This window comes from Microtus oregoni, unplaced genomic scaffold, assembly GCF_018167655.1.
Source record: "Microtus oregoni isolate MIOR12 unplaced genomic scaffold, Mior012 000153F_000, whole genome shotgun sequence".
NCBI classification, from domain to species: Eukaryota; Metazoa; Chordata; class Mammalia; order Rodentia; family Cricetidae; genus Microtus; species Microtus oregoni.
In genome coordinates, this window is record NW_024544804.1 from 98,867 (window position 1) to 116,112 (window position 17,246).

Genomic DNA, 17,246 nt, shown 5'->3' on the forward strand with positions numbered 1-17,246 from the left:
CCTTTTTCAGTTTCAGGGCTCTGGACCCTCAGGGTTCCGGCATAAGACAGTTTCATCGAGCTGGTCTATGCTAAACATATGTAGCCAGGCTTCTGCATTTCCTTAATTGAAGTGTCTAACAATAAATCAACTTTTCATGTTTCCCCCAAGTTGATATTGGGACCTATGTAATCTCAGTTACTTTTTCTTTTCTCTTAAAACATTTTTATTCCACATTTTGTGTGTGTGTGTGTGTGTGTGCATGTGTGTGTTGTGGTCTGTGTGAGTGTGTGTGTTGTGTATGTGAGAGAGTGTGTTGTGGTGTGAGAATGTGTGCATATGTGTGTGAGTGTGTGCGTTGTGTTGTGTGTGTGCGTGTGTGTGTGCATGTGAGTGTGAGTGTGTGCGTTGTGTTGTGTGTGTGTGCGTGTGTGTGCATGTGAGTGTACCATGGAGCACATGTGGAAGTTCTTCAGAAGACAACTTTTTGGAGTCTGTTCTCTCTTTCCGCCATGTGGGACCCTGGGATCAAACTTGAGTCGTCAGCTCTAGGGCAAGTGTGTGAGCCTGCTGACCATAATCTCAGGTATTTTTCTGATGGTTTGTAGCTATTGAAAACAGGCCTTGGGCATAATTATTTAGGCTTTTCAGATTTTATAGATCAATGGTGATGCTCAAAAGATTCTACAGTACATAAGAAAGAACTGGAAGGAAGCTTCCCTAGTCAAAGAGTAAAGACTTGGAACTAATTGGTTTTTTTTCCTGTCCCTTCGGATAAGTTTGCCCCCCCCCACCGCCCTTCTCTGAGCTCCATGTCCTAAGATAAGGACATTTATGGCATTGTGTTAGGAAAGCAGTAAAACTGAGGAAGGGCATTCATTACTTCTCTGACGAACTTGGACTGAGATTTAGCTTACTTCATTAAATTTGATAATATTCAAGGTTCTAATGCTGTTCCTCTAGAGATCACGGATAAAACAATGTGGAGCATGAAATGTTGGAAACTGAACGAGAGGGTAGACAGAGCACAGGGGAGCAGTTGCATGAGGGGTTCCCAGGCAAGAGTTGACAGTGAAGTGCTCTGTTTACTGGAATATAGGTGACTGGATATACTTTTCAGAAGTTAAAAAAAAAAACAGCAGAAAAAAGACTGGCAAATAGATTGGCTAGACGGCAAGTTCAGGTGTTTCTTGAAAATTTACTCACTGTCATGAATACCACACATGAAACATTCAGACATTCAGAAACAACAGGGAACTCTTGCACGACATAGATTCGAAAGTAACAATGGCTACATGAGACATACATTCATTCATCTCATTAGAAGAAAGCCAGAGTCCGTTCCTCAAAGTTGTCAGGAACCAGGTTCATTTCACTTACTGTGATACCGTCCTAAAGTAGAACCGTAGTCTTCTCGGCCTTTGTCTGGGGCAGAGCTTATGTGTCCTAAAATGAGATGTTTTATGACTAGAGAAAATGAAGAGACTGGTTATCAGGTTATGCATTTAGCAATTGACTCTGCAAAAGATATTCTTTCCAAGGTCACTAGAGATTTACCTGTAAATATGTCCAGATTTTTTCTTATGCTTTGCTTTTCTAGACTTCAGCAATATTTAACACCATAAACCCATTTATTCCTCCCCCTCCCTTTCTCTCATCTTCTCCCCCTGTGTATCTCAGGTTAGTTAATCTACTGTCTTTGGCTCCTACTTTCTGGAATTACCATAGTATGCCACCCATGCCTGGCTATTAAAAAATCAGCAATATATGTATTTTTTTAAAACCAGTGACAGAGATGAAACCCAGGGCTCCATGCATGCTAGGCAAGTGCTCTAACACTCAAACTGTCCCCAGCCCAATCTCTCTATCCTGTAAACCAGTGGTTCTCAGTCTTCTTAGTGTTGTGACCCTAAATACAGTTCCTCATGGTGTAGTGACCCCGACCACAATTTTATATTCCTTGCTATTTTATAACTGTAATTTTGCTACTGTTATGAATCATAATGTAAACATCTGATATCCAGGATATTTGATATGTGACCCATGTGAAGGGGTCGTCGACCCTCTTGACCCACAGGTTGAGAACAATATCTTAAAAATTCTTTTCAAATCCGGTCTTTTCTTGGTCACTCCTTACAGCTTTCCTTTTACTTCATCCATACCATCCATACATGGATCTGGACTCCAGGACTCACTTTTGGGTACAATCTCTTCTAGTTCGATACATTTCTTCCTCCTGGGCGCACTTTCTTGTGAATGAAAGACCCATTTATATAATGACAGTTTCTAGATTGACAGCCTCTACTCGGGTCTTTTTCTTGAGTTCCAGACACGTTTATTCACCTGCCTTTCCACCTGGATGTACCACGGGTGCCTCAAAAATCAACATTCATTTCCTCTTAAATCCATTCCTCCATGTCTTAGTGAAAGGGTCACCATTCACACTATCTGTTAAGATTTGAATGTGTTCCCCTTTCCAATCCAACCCTACACAATCCAATGACTCATCAAGTCCTACTGCGAGCCCCACCCCACCCATCTCCCCACTATCTCCCCTGCTAGCACTCTATGACAAACCACAAGCACTGCTTGCTTGGATGGCTTCCAAGGTCATAGCTATGCTCTCTATTTCCAAGAAGACATTCAATCCCCACACAACATCTAAGACCCTCTCGTTAAATCGCACCTATAACACCCATGCTGTTTCCAGATGGAGGGCTCCTTAAAAGACTGTCGATACTGTCTGTCAGGTTTGGGAACTTTCTTATCTTGTTATTGAAGCTTTGTCATAATTTGGAAGGGAGAGGAATTTGGGGTGCCAGAATTGGAAGAAGATGAGAGACTGGTCCAATGTGGTCAGCAGAGAGAGGGCCGAGGGGGCCAGAAAGCAGTAGTGCGACATTACAAACTTTGGGGAAGCGGCAGTTCACAAACTATGAAACAGGAGTCCATAAACCTGCCTTAATGGTGTGTGAAATGGCTGTGAGTCAAATGTCTGTAGAGCACAGGGCTTTGCTTAGTAAAGGTAAAGGTGACCTCATGAAGCAGAAAAGTGCGTGAGGAAGACCTTGAATTTTCTTTCTCTAACTGTCACGTAGTACTTTAGAATAAACTTTACTGGGTCTGCAATTTCCAGTTTTCTGGGTCAGCATTCAGATGCTCTATCCCTAATAATGATTTTTGTCTACTTCTCTTTGTTTTTATATTTTATCTTGTTCTCTTGAAGAGACCCAATTCTTTATGTGAATTTATTAGATGACAAGTGGCATCTCAAACTAGAAATGTTAAGGAGGGTGGGTATGGAAATGCCATAATAAAACTCATTACTTTGCATAATTAACTTATGCTGAAAATGGAAGTTTTTCCAAATGATTCAACACAGCAAAATATTATAAAACCGCAAGAGTCCAATATAGACACAGGATGTTTCTTTCTTTTTTTTTTTTTTTCAAGACAGGGTTTCTCTGTGGTTTTGGAGCCTGTCCTGGAACTAGCTCTTGTAGACCAGGCTGGTCTCGAACTCACAGAGATCCGCCTGCCTCTGCCTCCCGAGTGCTGGGATTAAAGGCGTGCGCCACCACCGCCCGGCTACAAGGATGTTTCTTGTAGCATTGTTTGTAAAGGTGCGAAAAAAGGGAGTACATGCAAGCTGAATCAAACAAATGAATTATACGACAGCTATATATGAAAATGTGCGCTACTAAGAAAAATATGCACCAAGGAAAAGAGGTTTGAATACATAACTGAAAAAAGCAGTTACGGAACAGTAGGTATAGTATGTAGCCTGTGTGGAGAGAAAGCACAAGTAATCAGACTATGAATAGAAAAAAAAATAAGGAGGAATGTCTATCAAAACGTTAATCATGACTGTTTCTGGGGAATGAGATTAAAGGTAGTCTTTCATTGTCCGTTACATTTTTCCGCATTTTTTAATTTTTTACACAACATACTACTTGTTGTAAGAAAAAACAACGATATAAAATAAATAAATTCAATGAATGAATCTTTTTCGTGGGGCAGTTTGGGTTGGAAGGGCTTCAGACTGAGTCTGGTACAGAGGCACAAACATGGGCTTTGGCGTCAGACAGCATTGAGCAGGGCCCCATTGCCCCACCCCCGAGGAAGGGGGGCGGGGGTAGGGGGCTGCGGAAAGGGGCTGGGCTGGGCTGGGCTGTCTGCAGCTCTAGTACAGGAGGCTGAGACTTCTCGAGAGGGACTGAGAGCAGTCACACGCATCCCAGACTCCCTAGAGGACAAGGTGAGCGGGTAAGACTGGACTTTCCTGGAGACCAGACAGTGGTTCTAACCCCCTGAAAGCTACAGCTGGGCAGGTGGACAATTCTTATTTCACTACTGTAGCTGGAGCAGAGGTGCTGCATTTAATGCGGTGTGGGAAAGAGAACGACCAAGAAAGTAGTAGTCTGTGTTTGGACTGGACAGCAGAGACTGGCGGAGGTGGAGGAGAGAAAAAGGGGAACTGTGCATGTTGGGAGGAGAACGAGGAATACGGGGCAATGTGAGGGGGAAGAGGAGATCCAGAGAGAATAGGGGTATGCAGAGACGGGTTAAGGAACATTTGGTGGGGGGGTGTGCATAGGTAATACAGAGGAGGATGTAAGGAATGGGAAGAGATTTTTGTAGAGTAAATAGGAAATGCGATGGGAAATAGCAAGTCCGAGTCCGGAGTCAGGCAGAGTGAATAAGGAGGGGGGGGGGCGATAAGAAGTGATGGGGGGGGAAGGGCAGACGGGTTGGGACGGAGGCCCCCTAGGGAGGCGGAAAGGGGCGGGACCACTTCCGGCCTTTAGTGGGGAGGGCAGTATCTGAGTTTTGGAGGGGCTTGGAGAGAGTGGATGCACTTGGGAATTGGAGGAGGAGGTGAGCCATGGGCCCCAGCGTTGGATGAGAGCCTGTTAGGGGTCGGCCCCACCCTCTGGGATCTGAAGAAAACTTGCCTTAAGAGCCAAATCTTACCGAATCCATCCATCTAGGAAAAGAGGGGACTGGACCCTGTTTGGCTGGGCCCAAGATGGAATCACTTGTTCAGTCCTGAGTTGAGGAGGGGGTGTTACAGGGAAGGAGCCAAACCAATTTGAGTTGTACCGTTTGGAGGGGGGGCGTGTTAGGATAAAGGGCGGGACCTGGAGGCTCTGTGAAATTGATAGGGTGGATGTGAGTAGGGGAGGGGTTGGGACCACCAGACACTGCGACAATTTGGAAGGAAGACTTGTTGGGGAGGGGGCGGGGCCGAACAGCATTGCGGACCTAGAAAGGGGCGTGTGTAGGGGCTGGGTGCAGGACTGAGACCGTGGCCACTGCGCAGGCGCTTTATGTATAGCTAGAAAGGGGCGTGTTGAGAAGTGCTCGCACGGAGACAGGGCCAGCTGCTGAATGCGCATGTGCACGGTGGACTTCAAAGAACGGGTTTGTACTGGGAAAGCAGGCGGGGTTGAAAGGGCGCTGCAACAGACGCGCATGCGCATTTCTGGCCTGCGGCTGGTGGGGGGGGGGGTGCGCTGGGAAAAGGGGGCGGGGTCCTCAGAGCTGCCGCGCTGGCACATCTTCCTGGAGGAGGGGAGGGTGCGGCTGCAGAGAACTGAGACCTAGAGACTGAATTTCTGTATCTGAGAGCATACTGGTTGGGGCTCGGGGAGGGGCTGGGCATTGGGGCCCTAGAGAAAGTGAGGATCAGCTTCTAGGCAGAGCAAGGGATACGACGTTCAGCGGGCTCCCCACTTGACCCAGGCCTTTTCTTCAGACTCAGCTTTGCCGAGTGAACTTGAGACATGTCTGAAACAAGCGAGAGTGGTGCAGGTCCAACTCGCTTTCAGGTAAGACCGATAATTGTCCCCTCTTTCTTTCTGCTTTGCCTTTCCAGCCGCTTCTGCTCCAAACCCTTGGCGCTTCTCCTCCCATCATTGTCATTCTCCACCCACTTCGTCGGGGTGCATCCCCTCTCCCCAGTGGAGGGGAAGCCAGGAGGACTGGAGGAAGGGGGAGAGGGTGGGCGGGCCCTTGTTCTGTTATTACTTTTTACTAAGGGGAAGGGGAGGCCTTTTTAGGATGAGGTGATCAGAGCACACTGCGGGTAGGAGTCTTTACAGGTCAGAGAAGTGTTGCCTCCAAATTTGGGGACCATTTTCATAGTTGAGAGTGGGGAGAAGGTCAGTAAACTTCCCTGCTTTCCCTTGCAGGGTAAAGCTTCAGAAAAGGACAGCGGCTCCATGATGCAGGACCTGTTGACCGTGACCCAGAACTTGGAGGTCTCAGAGACACCAAAGGCTAAAAAGACACCAGAGGTCTCAGAGGCTCCAAAGGACCCCAAAGCCTCTGGGAACCCGAAGGCCACAGAGGTCTCAAAGGCCCCAGAGGCTTCTGAGGCAGCTGTCACCCAGGCCTCACCTACCACACAGCAGACTGATACCCAGGTTCTCGCAGCTGAAAAGAAGAGCCCAGAAGCTGACACCAAGACGCAGAAGGCTGACCTGCAGGTTACCACAGTGCCTGAAACCCAGACCAAAAAGGTCAGCTGTGTTACTGATCCGAAGGTCAATACAAAGGACCCTGAGACTGAGGCTGCTGCCTCTCAGGCTGGAGGAGATGAACCGGAGCCTGAGGGTGCAGCTGTCCAGGTTCAGGAGAACCAGGATACTCGGCCCAAGGTCAAAGCCAAGAATACCCAAAAGGTAAGACCTTTGCCCTTGTTTCTCCACATTCATCATGCCATTTGGTTGATTTGCTCTGCAAACATTTAAGAGATTCCTGCTCATGAAAGACACAGGGAGCACTCAGAGGTATGTCCTGTAGCTCTTAAATCCACAGAACTCCCAGGCTGGTGGGGTGTGAGGTGGGAATACACATAGCTGCGATCTGACTGTGTGCAGTTTATATGTGCACAGTAGCTGTCCACTTTCGGCCTGGAGCTGGACATATACGTATGTGTAGTCTCCTATCTGAAAGTAACTAATCTGGTTTTCTTCTCCAGAGAAGGGAACTGATGTCCAGAGAGCGGACTAGTCCAGGGTGCTATAAGCAGAGTCAGTGGTGGGCATAGGAAGAAGAAAAGCCTCACGCCTTATTTCTGAGTTGTTCCTGATCCCCTCAGGGAGGAAATTGCCAACTGGTACTCAGTGATAAACCCATGACTCAGGATGGCTGGGGTCCAGTGAGGCAGACTGTTACTAGAAAGGACAGGGTTCGGGGATACATCCCAGAAGAGATGGGGTTCGGGGGTGATTTCCAGAGAGACTGAATTAGGAGAAAGAACCACCTGCTTCACTTGCTGATGTTGGCCCTCCTCTCTGTTGATGCAGGCCAAACACCTGGATGGGGAAGAGGACGGCAACAGTGACCAGAGTCAGGCTTCGGAGACCACAGGTGGTCGGAGGGTCTCAAAGGCCCTCATGGCCTCCATGGCCCGCAGAGCTTCAAGGGGACCCATAGCCTTTTGGGCCCGCAGAGCATCAAGGACTCGGTTGGCTGCTTGGGCTCGGAGAGCTTTGCTTTCTCTGAGGTCACCCAGAGCCCGGAGAGGCAAGGCCCGAAGAAGAGCTGCCAAGCTGCAGTCATCCCAAGAACCCGAAGCACCCCCACCTAGAGATGTGGCCCTTTTACAGGGAAGGGTATGGACTCCACCCTCTACATGCCAGCTTTCCCACTGCCTCAGCCGACGTCTCTGTTGTGCTTTGAAGTTCTCTGCGGAGTTTTTAGGCTTCTCACCATTTGCTTCTCTTTTAGGCAAATGATTTGGTGAAGTACCTGTTGGCTAAAGATCAGACAAAGATTCCCATCAGGCGCTCAGGTAAAGTCCTACACTTTGCCTTGCCTGAGCTCTGCCTCCCCTGCATTGTGCTGGGGACATCCTTCCCTCTTCTTTTCTGTCTCTTCTTTCAAAGTTCTCCCAGTACTGACATCTTTAGTGATAAGCCCCACCCATGGCGTGCACAACAAAGGGTCTGTAGGTTGGACCTGAGGGTCACCTGGTATCTCTACAATGCAGATGCTTATAGCACTCTCCTTTTGCAGATATGCTGAAGGACATCATAAAAGAGTATACTGATGTATACCCTGAAATCATAGAGCGAGCAGGCTATTCCTTGGAGAAGGTGAAGTGGCAGCCCTGGGGGTGGGTGCACTGGGGAAACCTTGAATAGAGGAAGGGTATATTATCACCCTCCTGGGGGGGGGGAGCACAGAGACCTAATACATTGCCATCACCATGCAAATGAGCACACAGTGGCCTAGGGAGGGGCAGCCACTGATCACATGTCACTGGTGGAAACAGAGCTGGTGCTAAAGCTATGCAGCTGAGCCCTGGCTTCTGTCTGCTGCTGGATATACCATCTCATGTATTGCGGTTGCTCACTTCTCTGTCTCCCCAAATGCCCACAGACACTATGGATGATTACACTATGTCTGTTGTATGTTTAATATGTACTTCACGATATGCTTTATATACAATATTCCATTCATTTTTCTCTCACACCAAAGCACTTTAGCTATAATGAGAAGCTACAGGGTGCCTGGAAAGTTGAATGCTGTGAGTTTATAAGCTGTTCTTCTCGTCCACAGGTATTTGGAATTCAACTGAAGGAAATCGACAAGAGTGACCACTTATATATTCTTCTCAGTACCTTAGAGCCCACTGATGCAGGCATACTGGGAACGTAAGCTGGGACAGTGCCAGGGTGGGAAGGGGCTTCTGCTTCCTCTTAGAAGCTCAGGAAAGGTGGTCTAAATGCCCATATCCCAGCTCCCACACATGGCTGCATCCCTGTGAGCAGTAGTGGTGCCAGATTATGACGGCAGAAGGGTTTCAGAGCCTGGAGTGGCCATTGCTGCTGTCAGGTTTGCTTGCTAACAAGCTCCCAGGAAATCAGCCTGTTGTTACTTATCTCTTCTACGGAGTGCCTGGCCTGGCTGTGGAAGTCCCTCAAAGGGGGGAGGGACTTCTGGTGTGGACCATGATGCTTGAGAGCAGGAGTGTCACTAGGGTTCCATCTAGAATTTCTCAGGGCCAGGGAAATTGGGAGAGAAAGAAAAGACTCCTGTTGGCTGAGCTTCCATGTGGTGGACAGGGCTTCTTCCATGTCCTGCTAACCTTGGGTAGGGATAGTATATGGTTTCCCATTTTACTGGAGACCTTGGCTCAAGAGTGAAAGCACCTTCCCTTGGGTCATTGATAGCTGGGACCATAGAGTAGGCTGAATTCTCAGTATCTGGGGAATCTAGGAGAGGCTGGCCTAATGAGCTGTGTTGTATAGGTGATGACTCATGATCCTAAACTTTCTCTGTCTTAGAACCAAGGACTCACCTAAGCTGGGTCTCCTTATGGTGCTTCTTAGCATCATCTTCATGAATGGAAATCGGTCCAGTGAGGGTGAGTGGCTGGGCATGCAGCTGAATAGGTGGCTGTTGTCTGAATTCCAGGTGCTCATTTTCTGTCCTTGTCTCCTTGCCTCCTCTTGCAGCTGTCATCTGGGAGGTGCTACGCAAGTTGGGGCTGCGTCCTGGGTATGATTGGGCTCTCTCAGCGCTTGCTGTCCGTGTTGTCTTTTGGCAAGAGAGGACGGTCCCAGGATTGCATCAACCTGGTGGTCTGGTGGAGCGTGGGGTGGGGGTGGGGAATATTGGACTGGGTAGTGGGCCCGGAGTTCTGACCTGTATGGATGGGGAAGTGTCTCTCATCTCTACTCACCCTCTTACCATCTCTTGAGCTTTCCCTGCACTATAAATCTGTTTTCTCTCATGAGAATACCTCTGCCAGTACCTGGGAAGTGTAACAGATCTGAATATATTAATTTGTTCATTCAGCTTTCTATGTTCTCAGCATCCATCACTCACTCTTTGGGGATGTGAAGAAACTCATTACCGATGAGTTTGTGAAGCAGAAGTAAGTGCCTATGGCCGGTGTTGGTGTGTTCCATGCATTTGGTCTCTCTTGATAATGGATGTGTACCTGCAAGTCTGTGCATGTGTTTGCGGTCTGAATGTGTGCATGTGTATACGCTATTGACAGATTATTTCTGGGAGCGGTCACAGATTTCGGTTTCAAATGTGGCTTCAGAACAACTCTGTGAGGGAGATGGAAACAGTCTTAATGAATTAAAGTCATTTGCTCAGGGTTGGTTACACAGGTAGCAAATAAAAATTGTGTTTAGAACATGGCTTCTTTTACTCTGCTAAGTAATGCTTCATAAAAATTAATTTCCATTAAAATGGCCTCAAGTGGTACCCTTAAGCAACCCAGGACAGTGCTGGGTACTGACTTGTGCATTTGATTTCATTTACATAACTGTGTACCATTCACAGGTGAGGGATTTGATCCCTAAGAGGGGATGGTTGAGCATGGCCCACAGGTGATTTTTAAAAGGCTCACTTGGGTCTGGAGTCCTAACCTGTTAAATTTGTAAGTAGAAGCTTACCTTATATCATTGGGTGTCAGAGAAGACTATGCATGCGCTCACATAGAGAAACAGGTGTGTTTAGAAGCATGAGCATGCACACACACACACACACACACACACACACACACACACACACACACACATGCACGTGGGGGGGAGAGACAGACAAAGAGAGACAGAGAGACAGGGAAACGAGAGACAGAGACTAAAGGAAGTCAATCAAGGACAGTTCTCTCTTTCTTTCTCCTCATATACTCCAAACTGGCCTCAAACTTATGTCTCCAAGGATGACCATTAACCCCTGATCATCCTGCTTTAGCCTCCTGAGAACTGGAATTAAAGGCCTGCGCCACTATGCCTGGCCAGTCATTTTTTTTTTTTTAATAGCGTATCTTTCCAGAGCTTGGCTAGTCTTCCTTCCAAATCCTTGCAGTGTGGTGTGCTCAGAGCAGGGACCCTGAAGAATGGCCTCTCTGTTTACAACACACCCAACAGAAATCTTGGGCCATTGTGACAAGGAGCACAACATTTGATTCTCCTGCGAGCAAGTGCCCTACATGTTTCTCCCCAATTCTTCCACATGAGTTCTGGGCATTACCAATAGGACGCAGTTCAGTATTGGGGAAGGGCTGAAGTATTTAGTTGGGAATATGTGTATTTGCAGCCCATCTAGTCCACTCAGGAGTGGTTCACATTTGACCCTCGAAATAGATTTTGAATCTCTCTTTTATAGGTACCTGGACTACGCCCAAGTACCCAACAGCAATCCTCCTGAATATGAGTTCTTCTGGGGCCTACGCTCCTACTATGAAACCAGCAAGATGAAAGTTCTCAAGTTTGCTTGTAAGGTAATTGGAGAGCCATTTGTACTTGGCGTGTGAAGGTTATAGGGTGCTCCGGGATGGGGTGTTCTGTGTTCAGAGTGTCCCAATGTTCTTATCTGGGCATTTTAAAGCTTCTGAGTTATCAAACACTGACAAGCACTGTATCATCTAATCCTCACAACTGGTACAACTTTGTGATAACATGTGAAAACAGCCTCAGAGAAGTTGGCAGGTGATATAGCCATATCATAGAGCCAGTTAAGAGTCGATGAAGGGATAAAACAGGTGGTGCAAGATTACGAATAGCACTAACCGTATTGATACATGACATACACTGTATAGTATGGTGCCTTGCAAACAGCAGATGCTCAGCTCTCTGATTGTGAACTTTCTAATGGTTATTATTTCCACTTCAGGTGCAGAAGAAGGATCCTAAGGAATGGGCAGCTCAGTACCGAGAGGCGATGGAAGCAGATTTGAAGGCTGCAGCTGAGGCTGCTGCAGAAGCCAAGGCCAGAGCTGAGATTAGAGCTCAGATGGGCATTGGGCTCGGCTCTGAGAACGCCGCTGGGCCCTGCAACTGGGACGAAGCTGATATTGGACCGTGGGCAAAGGCCCGGATCCAGGCAGGAGCTGGAACTAAAGCCAAAGCCCAAGCCCAAGAAAGTGGTGGTGCCAGTGCTGGTGCCAGTACCGGTACCAGTGTTGGTACTGGCGGCAGTGCCAGTGCCAGTGCTGGTGCCAGTGGTGGCTTCAGTACCAGCTCCAATTTGACTGCCACTCTCACATTTGGGCTCTTCGCTGGCCTTAGTGGAGCTGGGGCCAGTACCAGCAGCAGCTCTGGTGCCTGTGGTTTCTCCTACAAGTGAGCTGCAGGTATCTGTCATGGTGCCAGTGAAGTACCTGGGGCTCATGGGAGTGGGATGGAGAGCTGAGTCCTGGGTTGGAGATAAGCATGAAGCATGCGCAAAGACACTGCTGTGATTTTCCTGGGTCCTGTTTGCTAGATATCGACTGATTTTCCTTTACTTGTGTTTGCAGATATTGCTCGTAGTCGCGGCATCTTCTTCTCAAGCCAGGGTGTGCTCTCAGAAACCTACTTAACACCGCACTCTAGGCAGCTACTATTAATCATTTGAAGTTGACACTCTATATTAAATCTATTTGCCATTTCTCAGTTTATTGCCTTTTTTGGTAGACTGTCACATCCTAAAAACAATTGGCAACGTTTCCATCTCAGTGGTTGGACTCCTGAGAATGAGAATTAGCACATCTCTCTGGAGTAGGTCAGGCTTTTCTCTCCCCAAAGTAGGTAGGATTTTTGTGGTGTAGAGTCATGGGGTTTGGGGTTCCAGAAGACGCTGATTCAAAAAGAGGCCTGACTCTTCTTTTGAGGAATGTGACTGAAAACTGTAGAGAAGGTGAGTGGTTACAGAGACCCAAATGAAAGACTATTTTCTTGGGGAAGAAGAGTGTAATATAGTGGGCTAGGAGCCAGTGGAGAGGAAAAAGTTGAACACTGATCCATGCATCCCAGTCCCCGAGAAGATGAAAGGCCTGAATTGCTGGGAAGTCTGGGAGAGTACACTGTCTAGACAGGAGTTAGAGAGGAGATGCCGAGGAATGGGAAGATCCTAATAGTGCATAGAGCTCAGGATTGGGACAGGGAAGCAGCAGAGACACAACAGTGTGACTGACATTTCAGGTATAGAAAACAAGTATTGGTTTACTCCAGGGTTGGGTTTTGCCATTCAGCTTTAGAATAAGAACACAGGACCAAAGGGAGTGTGAATCTACATCTTAGCTACTGTGTTCTGGTGCTTGACTTAAAACAGTACTTACAAAGACTGACAGAGGAGGCTAGACAGTGGGAGCCAGACAGATGTGGAGACAGATGAGTATATGAGGTAGAAAAGGACCAGTGTGTCGGGAGGGGGCGGTCTATGATTAGGAATCTTAAGTCCAAGAATGGGGCACCAAGCTAAATAAACATCCATGGTGGCTGCTGTATGTCTGATGGCATTCTAGGTGTTGGGGGGGAAGAGTATGGAGAGAACTTTTGCTTAGTCACACAGGATAGTTGTATGCAAGAATATGATGATTTGGAGGCCAGGATATTAGTTGAGCTATCCATATGGGAGTCAAATCATCTGTAGAGTAGCAAGAGTGCAGATGAAGGGGACCACTATGAACCAGGGAACCCAAAATCCTCTCCTGTGATTAAAGGTGGTCTCTGCCATTGCTCACTAAGGGCTAGTGGAGATTGACTTGAGTGAATGTGGGAAGAGTCTTGCCCTTTTCGTTGTGGGAAAACTTACCATTTCTAATTCCTATAATAGATCCTAAGTCACTGAGAAACTCTTGTGGGTAAGGGGGCCCCTGTAATAGTCACCTCTTCCATTCTACATAAAATTAAAGCAACATTTATTGCTTAGGAAAAATGATTGGGGGAAAAGAAACCAACTACAAAACACCAGGCAGAGAGGAACCAGTCTTACCTATATGGCCATCACTTCAGATCTACTTTCACTCCCGGGGAGGTCTTCACTAGAAGCAGGTCCTTCTATTGGGGTACAAGCCATGGTCTTCTCAGAAGGCTGGATGGTACCTATGATCTGCAGTTGGAGTCAGCCTTGGCATCCGAGGAAGGAGTCAGTGGATACTGTGTCAAAGGTTCTTTCATATGTAAAAATGGGGACTAGCGATAATGGGAGCACTGAAGAACTCCAGGACTATGAGTCTAATAAGACTGGACTTTAAAGAACTTGACAAAGCTATGACTGAGTGAGTGTGAAGAATCTGCCCTTGCTATGTGTCCTCCACAGGGTACTGGGCTTGTAGGGTTCCCCACTTCTCAGGAAACTTAGGGTTGGCTCTTTTCCAAATGTCAGGCCTTGAAGGCAGGTGGGATAGGAAGAAAAACATCATCCCTGGCAAGCAAGGTTCTAGCATGGAAGAGGATATGGCAGAGAAAATGACAGAAGACCTTGTTTCGGTCACCTTTTCAGCCTACATGCCATTATTGTAAGAAGTAGACACTGCAGTTTCTAGTCCTTCCTTTAGGGCATCATTAGTTAAATCCAAATTCTACATTGTATCCTGTATTTTCTCCCTGGCTAGGAGTAGGAAGAGCTCTTTGAACAATTTCACCTTCTAAAAAGCCTGCAGATATTGATAGTGGATTGTAATATTGTGACATAATTATGATTCATGTATAAAGAAAAAGTAAGCATGGCCTGCAGTCCCAGCTTAGGAGTCTGAGGTAGGAGGACTGTAAGTTCAAGAGCTGCCTGGTTTACAGAGTGAGTTCACGGCCAGCCTGGGCAAATTACTGAGAACCTGTCTTCAATAAGAAGTGAGAAGAGGAGAGAATGTAGCTCAGTGGGCAGAGTGCTTGCCTACCGTTGTAGCAAAAGCTACAAGGCCTTTGCTTCAACCCCCAGCGCCACTTTAAAAAATCCAACAGAAGGTTAATAATGATTAGATAAATGTTTTAAGCGAAAAAGTAAACGTGAGTGACAACTCGTAGAGAAATTATACATAACAACTATTGTTGCACTGGGGCAATTTGTACACTAGTTGATGAACAAGCACGGAGTTGTATGAAGAGAGCTGTTTGTAAGTTGGTAGGACATCAATATTCCCACACAGCCCGTTTTGAGAGAGTTGTTCGCTTACTACTCAAAAGATTGACAGGCGAAGCAGTTAGAAATCTGCCTGGTACACAACATGCGCCCCTTGAAGTATTCTGTTCCAATATCATCATCACGGTTCTCCCAATATTCTCCCTATTTTCTGGCCCTCTAGCCTGACTCAACTGTCATTGATTAGGGTGTCTGACCAGGTTGCTTTCTTGTTTGTTTTGTGTTAGTTTTTGAGATGGCGTCTCAAGTAGCCCAGGATGGCCTCGAACACCCCTACGTAGCTTAGACTGGTCTTAAATTCCGTATACTTTTGCCTCTGACACCCTCTAAAGTGCTGGGGTGACAGGGTACTTTCCAGATAAACAGACCAGGCAGATGTGCGTTCCCCAGACGGATTGCTCCTTTGTGCTTCCTAGCAGGGTCACATTGAGCAGGGCTGTGACAGCTCAAACCCCAGCTGGGTCCTCCTTGTCATGTTTCATCTACAAACCATGTTCCCAGCTTCTTTTCTCCTAGAAGTTAGTTGTCAGGAGTTCTGAACTAGGCCCTAGGGGTGAGCTACACAATGAAGGGCACACGTAGGTGTTAACAGGGAAGCATGAGCCTAGTGTAATTCACAAGCACATTCAGGGCCTACTCCACTCCCATATGCGCCACTTCTCTCTGGTCACGGTCACTACCTGCCACATTTATGTTTGATGGATTACAGAACAAAATTTGTATGTGCTGTCTATAGTGCATGGTCTCTTGGGGGCCCCTGCATTAGGCATTTGAAATATACTAGGATCCAGTCATTTAAATTGGTTAGGTAATTTTCAGGTTAATTTCAAACAAAACAGTTACGTGAAGAGAGCATGAACTCTGGGAGCCCAGAGGGGGATCTGCTCTCCTGCATACAGGGTATTATTAAGCAAAGGTGGCATGTGCTAGGAACATCTACACAAATACACACAGGCACTGATTTGTGTAGTAGGGTCACAGTCGGCGCTGCTTACCTGAGAACTCTACAGATGAAGATGATTGGCTTTTGAAATGAGGGGCAGTGGGAATGGCTCTGTGGGTAAAGCGCTTGCTGTCTAAGTGTGAGATCTTCACTTAGGAGCCTTAACATCCACACAAAAACCCTAATGGGTATGAGAACCCGCCTGTAACCCCGATGCTTCAAGAGGCAGACACAGAAGATCCTCTGGGAGAGCTGGCCATCTAGCTGAATCGGTAAACGCTGGGTTCAGGAAGAGACCTGGAGCAGTAAATAAAGGAGAGAGCAACTGAAGAACACACCTGCCATCAACCTCTGGCTCCCGCACATGCACCGCCACACATGTGAATGGACATGGATGCCCATTCCACATACATGAAAGACAGAAAGCAGGCCTGGTACACTGTGCTGAGGAGTGTAAATTGAAGGTTTAGGTCTGGTGTGTACACACACGCACACATTTGTATGTACAAGAGGTACTCATATACTCATATGGACATGGCCAGCCGTCAAACGGAAGAATGAGTTGCATAGGCAGGGCAGGGTTGGCTCCAGTGAAGAGACCGGGAGAGGTAGACTGATGCATCAAGTTGTTTCTTTACCTGCTTGAGAGAGTGGGAGAGCTGAGAATCAAGTCAGAGGATACCTCCAGGAGAGACCTCCAGCATGGGAGATGCAGAAGGCTAGCATAGGCAGAGCTTCAGAGGGCAGTTCAAGACGGGACATCTCCCACCTACCCAGCAGAAGTGCCCAGGTCAAGCAAGAAGCCTTGGTTTTCAGTATTGCATCTGATACCATGTGCTGGTCATGAGACCTGGGGCTGCTCTCTGCTCCTCCGTGGCTCAGCTTCCTCCTCCATAAACGATGACAGTTATTCCCAGTTCACATTGCCGTTGTCAATCAAGTGGGCTCACGCATGTGGAAGCTGATCATGCCATGACTGCGTATAGGTGTCTGATAAAAGACAATAAGGACAACGAATGCCTTTCCTGCAAGCCATTCCCAACCTGTGCCACACAGACAGAGGCTTTTCAAGCAATATGTATCCTCACAAGCCCAGGCAAAGGAACAGATGCTGAAAAATGAATGTCTTTATGAAACTAGTACCTAAAGTTTATGTTACTGAACTGGGCTGGGGGAAAGGCATACTCATGACATAAGAGAATCAGAAACAGAACAAAAAAGGAAGAGATGTTCAAAGACCAGTGACCTCTGGGATAAGGAACGAATAGGGAGGACTTCCTGAATGACTAGATCTTGGAGCAGGATCAGGGCCTTGGAAGGAATGGAGTGAGCAAGAGGCAGAAGGAAGGTAAGGACAGTGGGGTTTCTCAAATGAGTTAGGGGGCAGCATCAACACTGAGTCATGAAGAAGAGGGATTCAGGCTGAGATCCAAAGGCCACTTATCTATGT

The 17,246-nt window shown here is 47.2% G+C and overlaps 1 protein-coding gene and 1 non-coding gene across 2 annotated transcripts; both read left to right on the forward strand.

Annotated features, from left to right (window-relative positions):
• The first annotated feature begins 5,523 nt into the window (after positions 1-5,523).
• Positions 5,524-12,386, forward strand: LOC121445009 (melanoma-associated antigen D2). Its single transcript, XM_041646982.1, has 12 exons — positions 5,524-5,810; positions 6,174-6,665; positions 7,293-7,601; positions 7,717-7,780; positions 8,005-8,084; positions 8,551-8,645; positions 9,279-9,358; positions 9,450-9,492; positions 9,809-9,871; positions 11,119-11,233; positions 11,626-12,085; positions 12,251-12,386. Exons 1-11 carry the CDS (start codon positions 5,766-5,768, stop codon positions 12,076-12,078), a joined length of 1,839 nt encoding a protein of 612 aa, XP_041502916.1. The 5' UTR covers positions 5,524-5,765; the 3' UTR covers positions 12,079-12,085; positions 12,251-12,386.
• LOC121445016 lies at positions 10,820-10,946 on the forward strand. The gene has a single exon (XR_005973862.1). It is a non-coding gene; the product is annotated as a small nucleolar RNA SNORA11 (small nucleolar RNA).
• Positions 12,387-17,246: the final 4,860 nt, after the last annotated feature.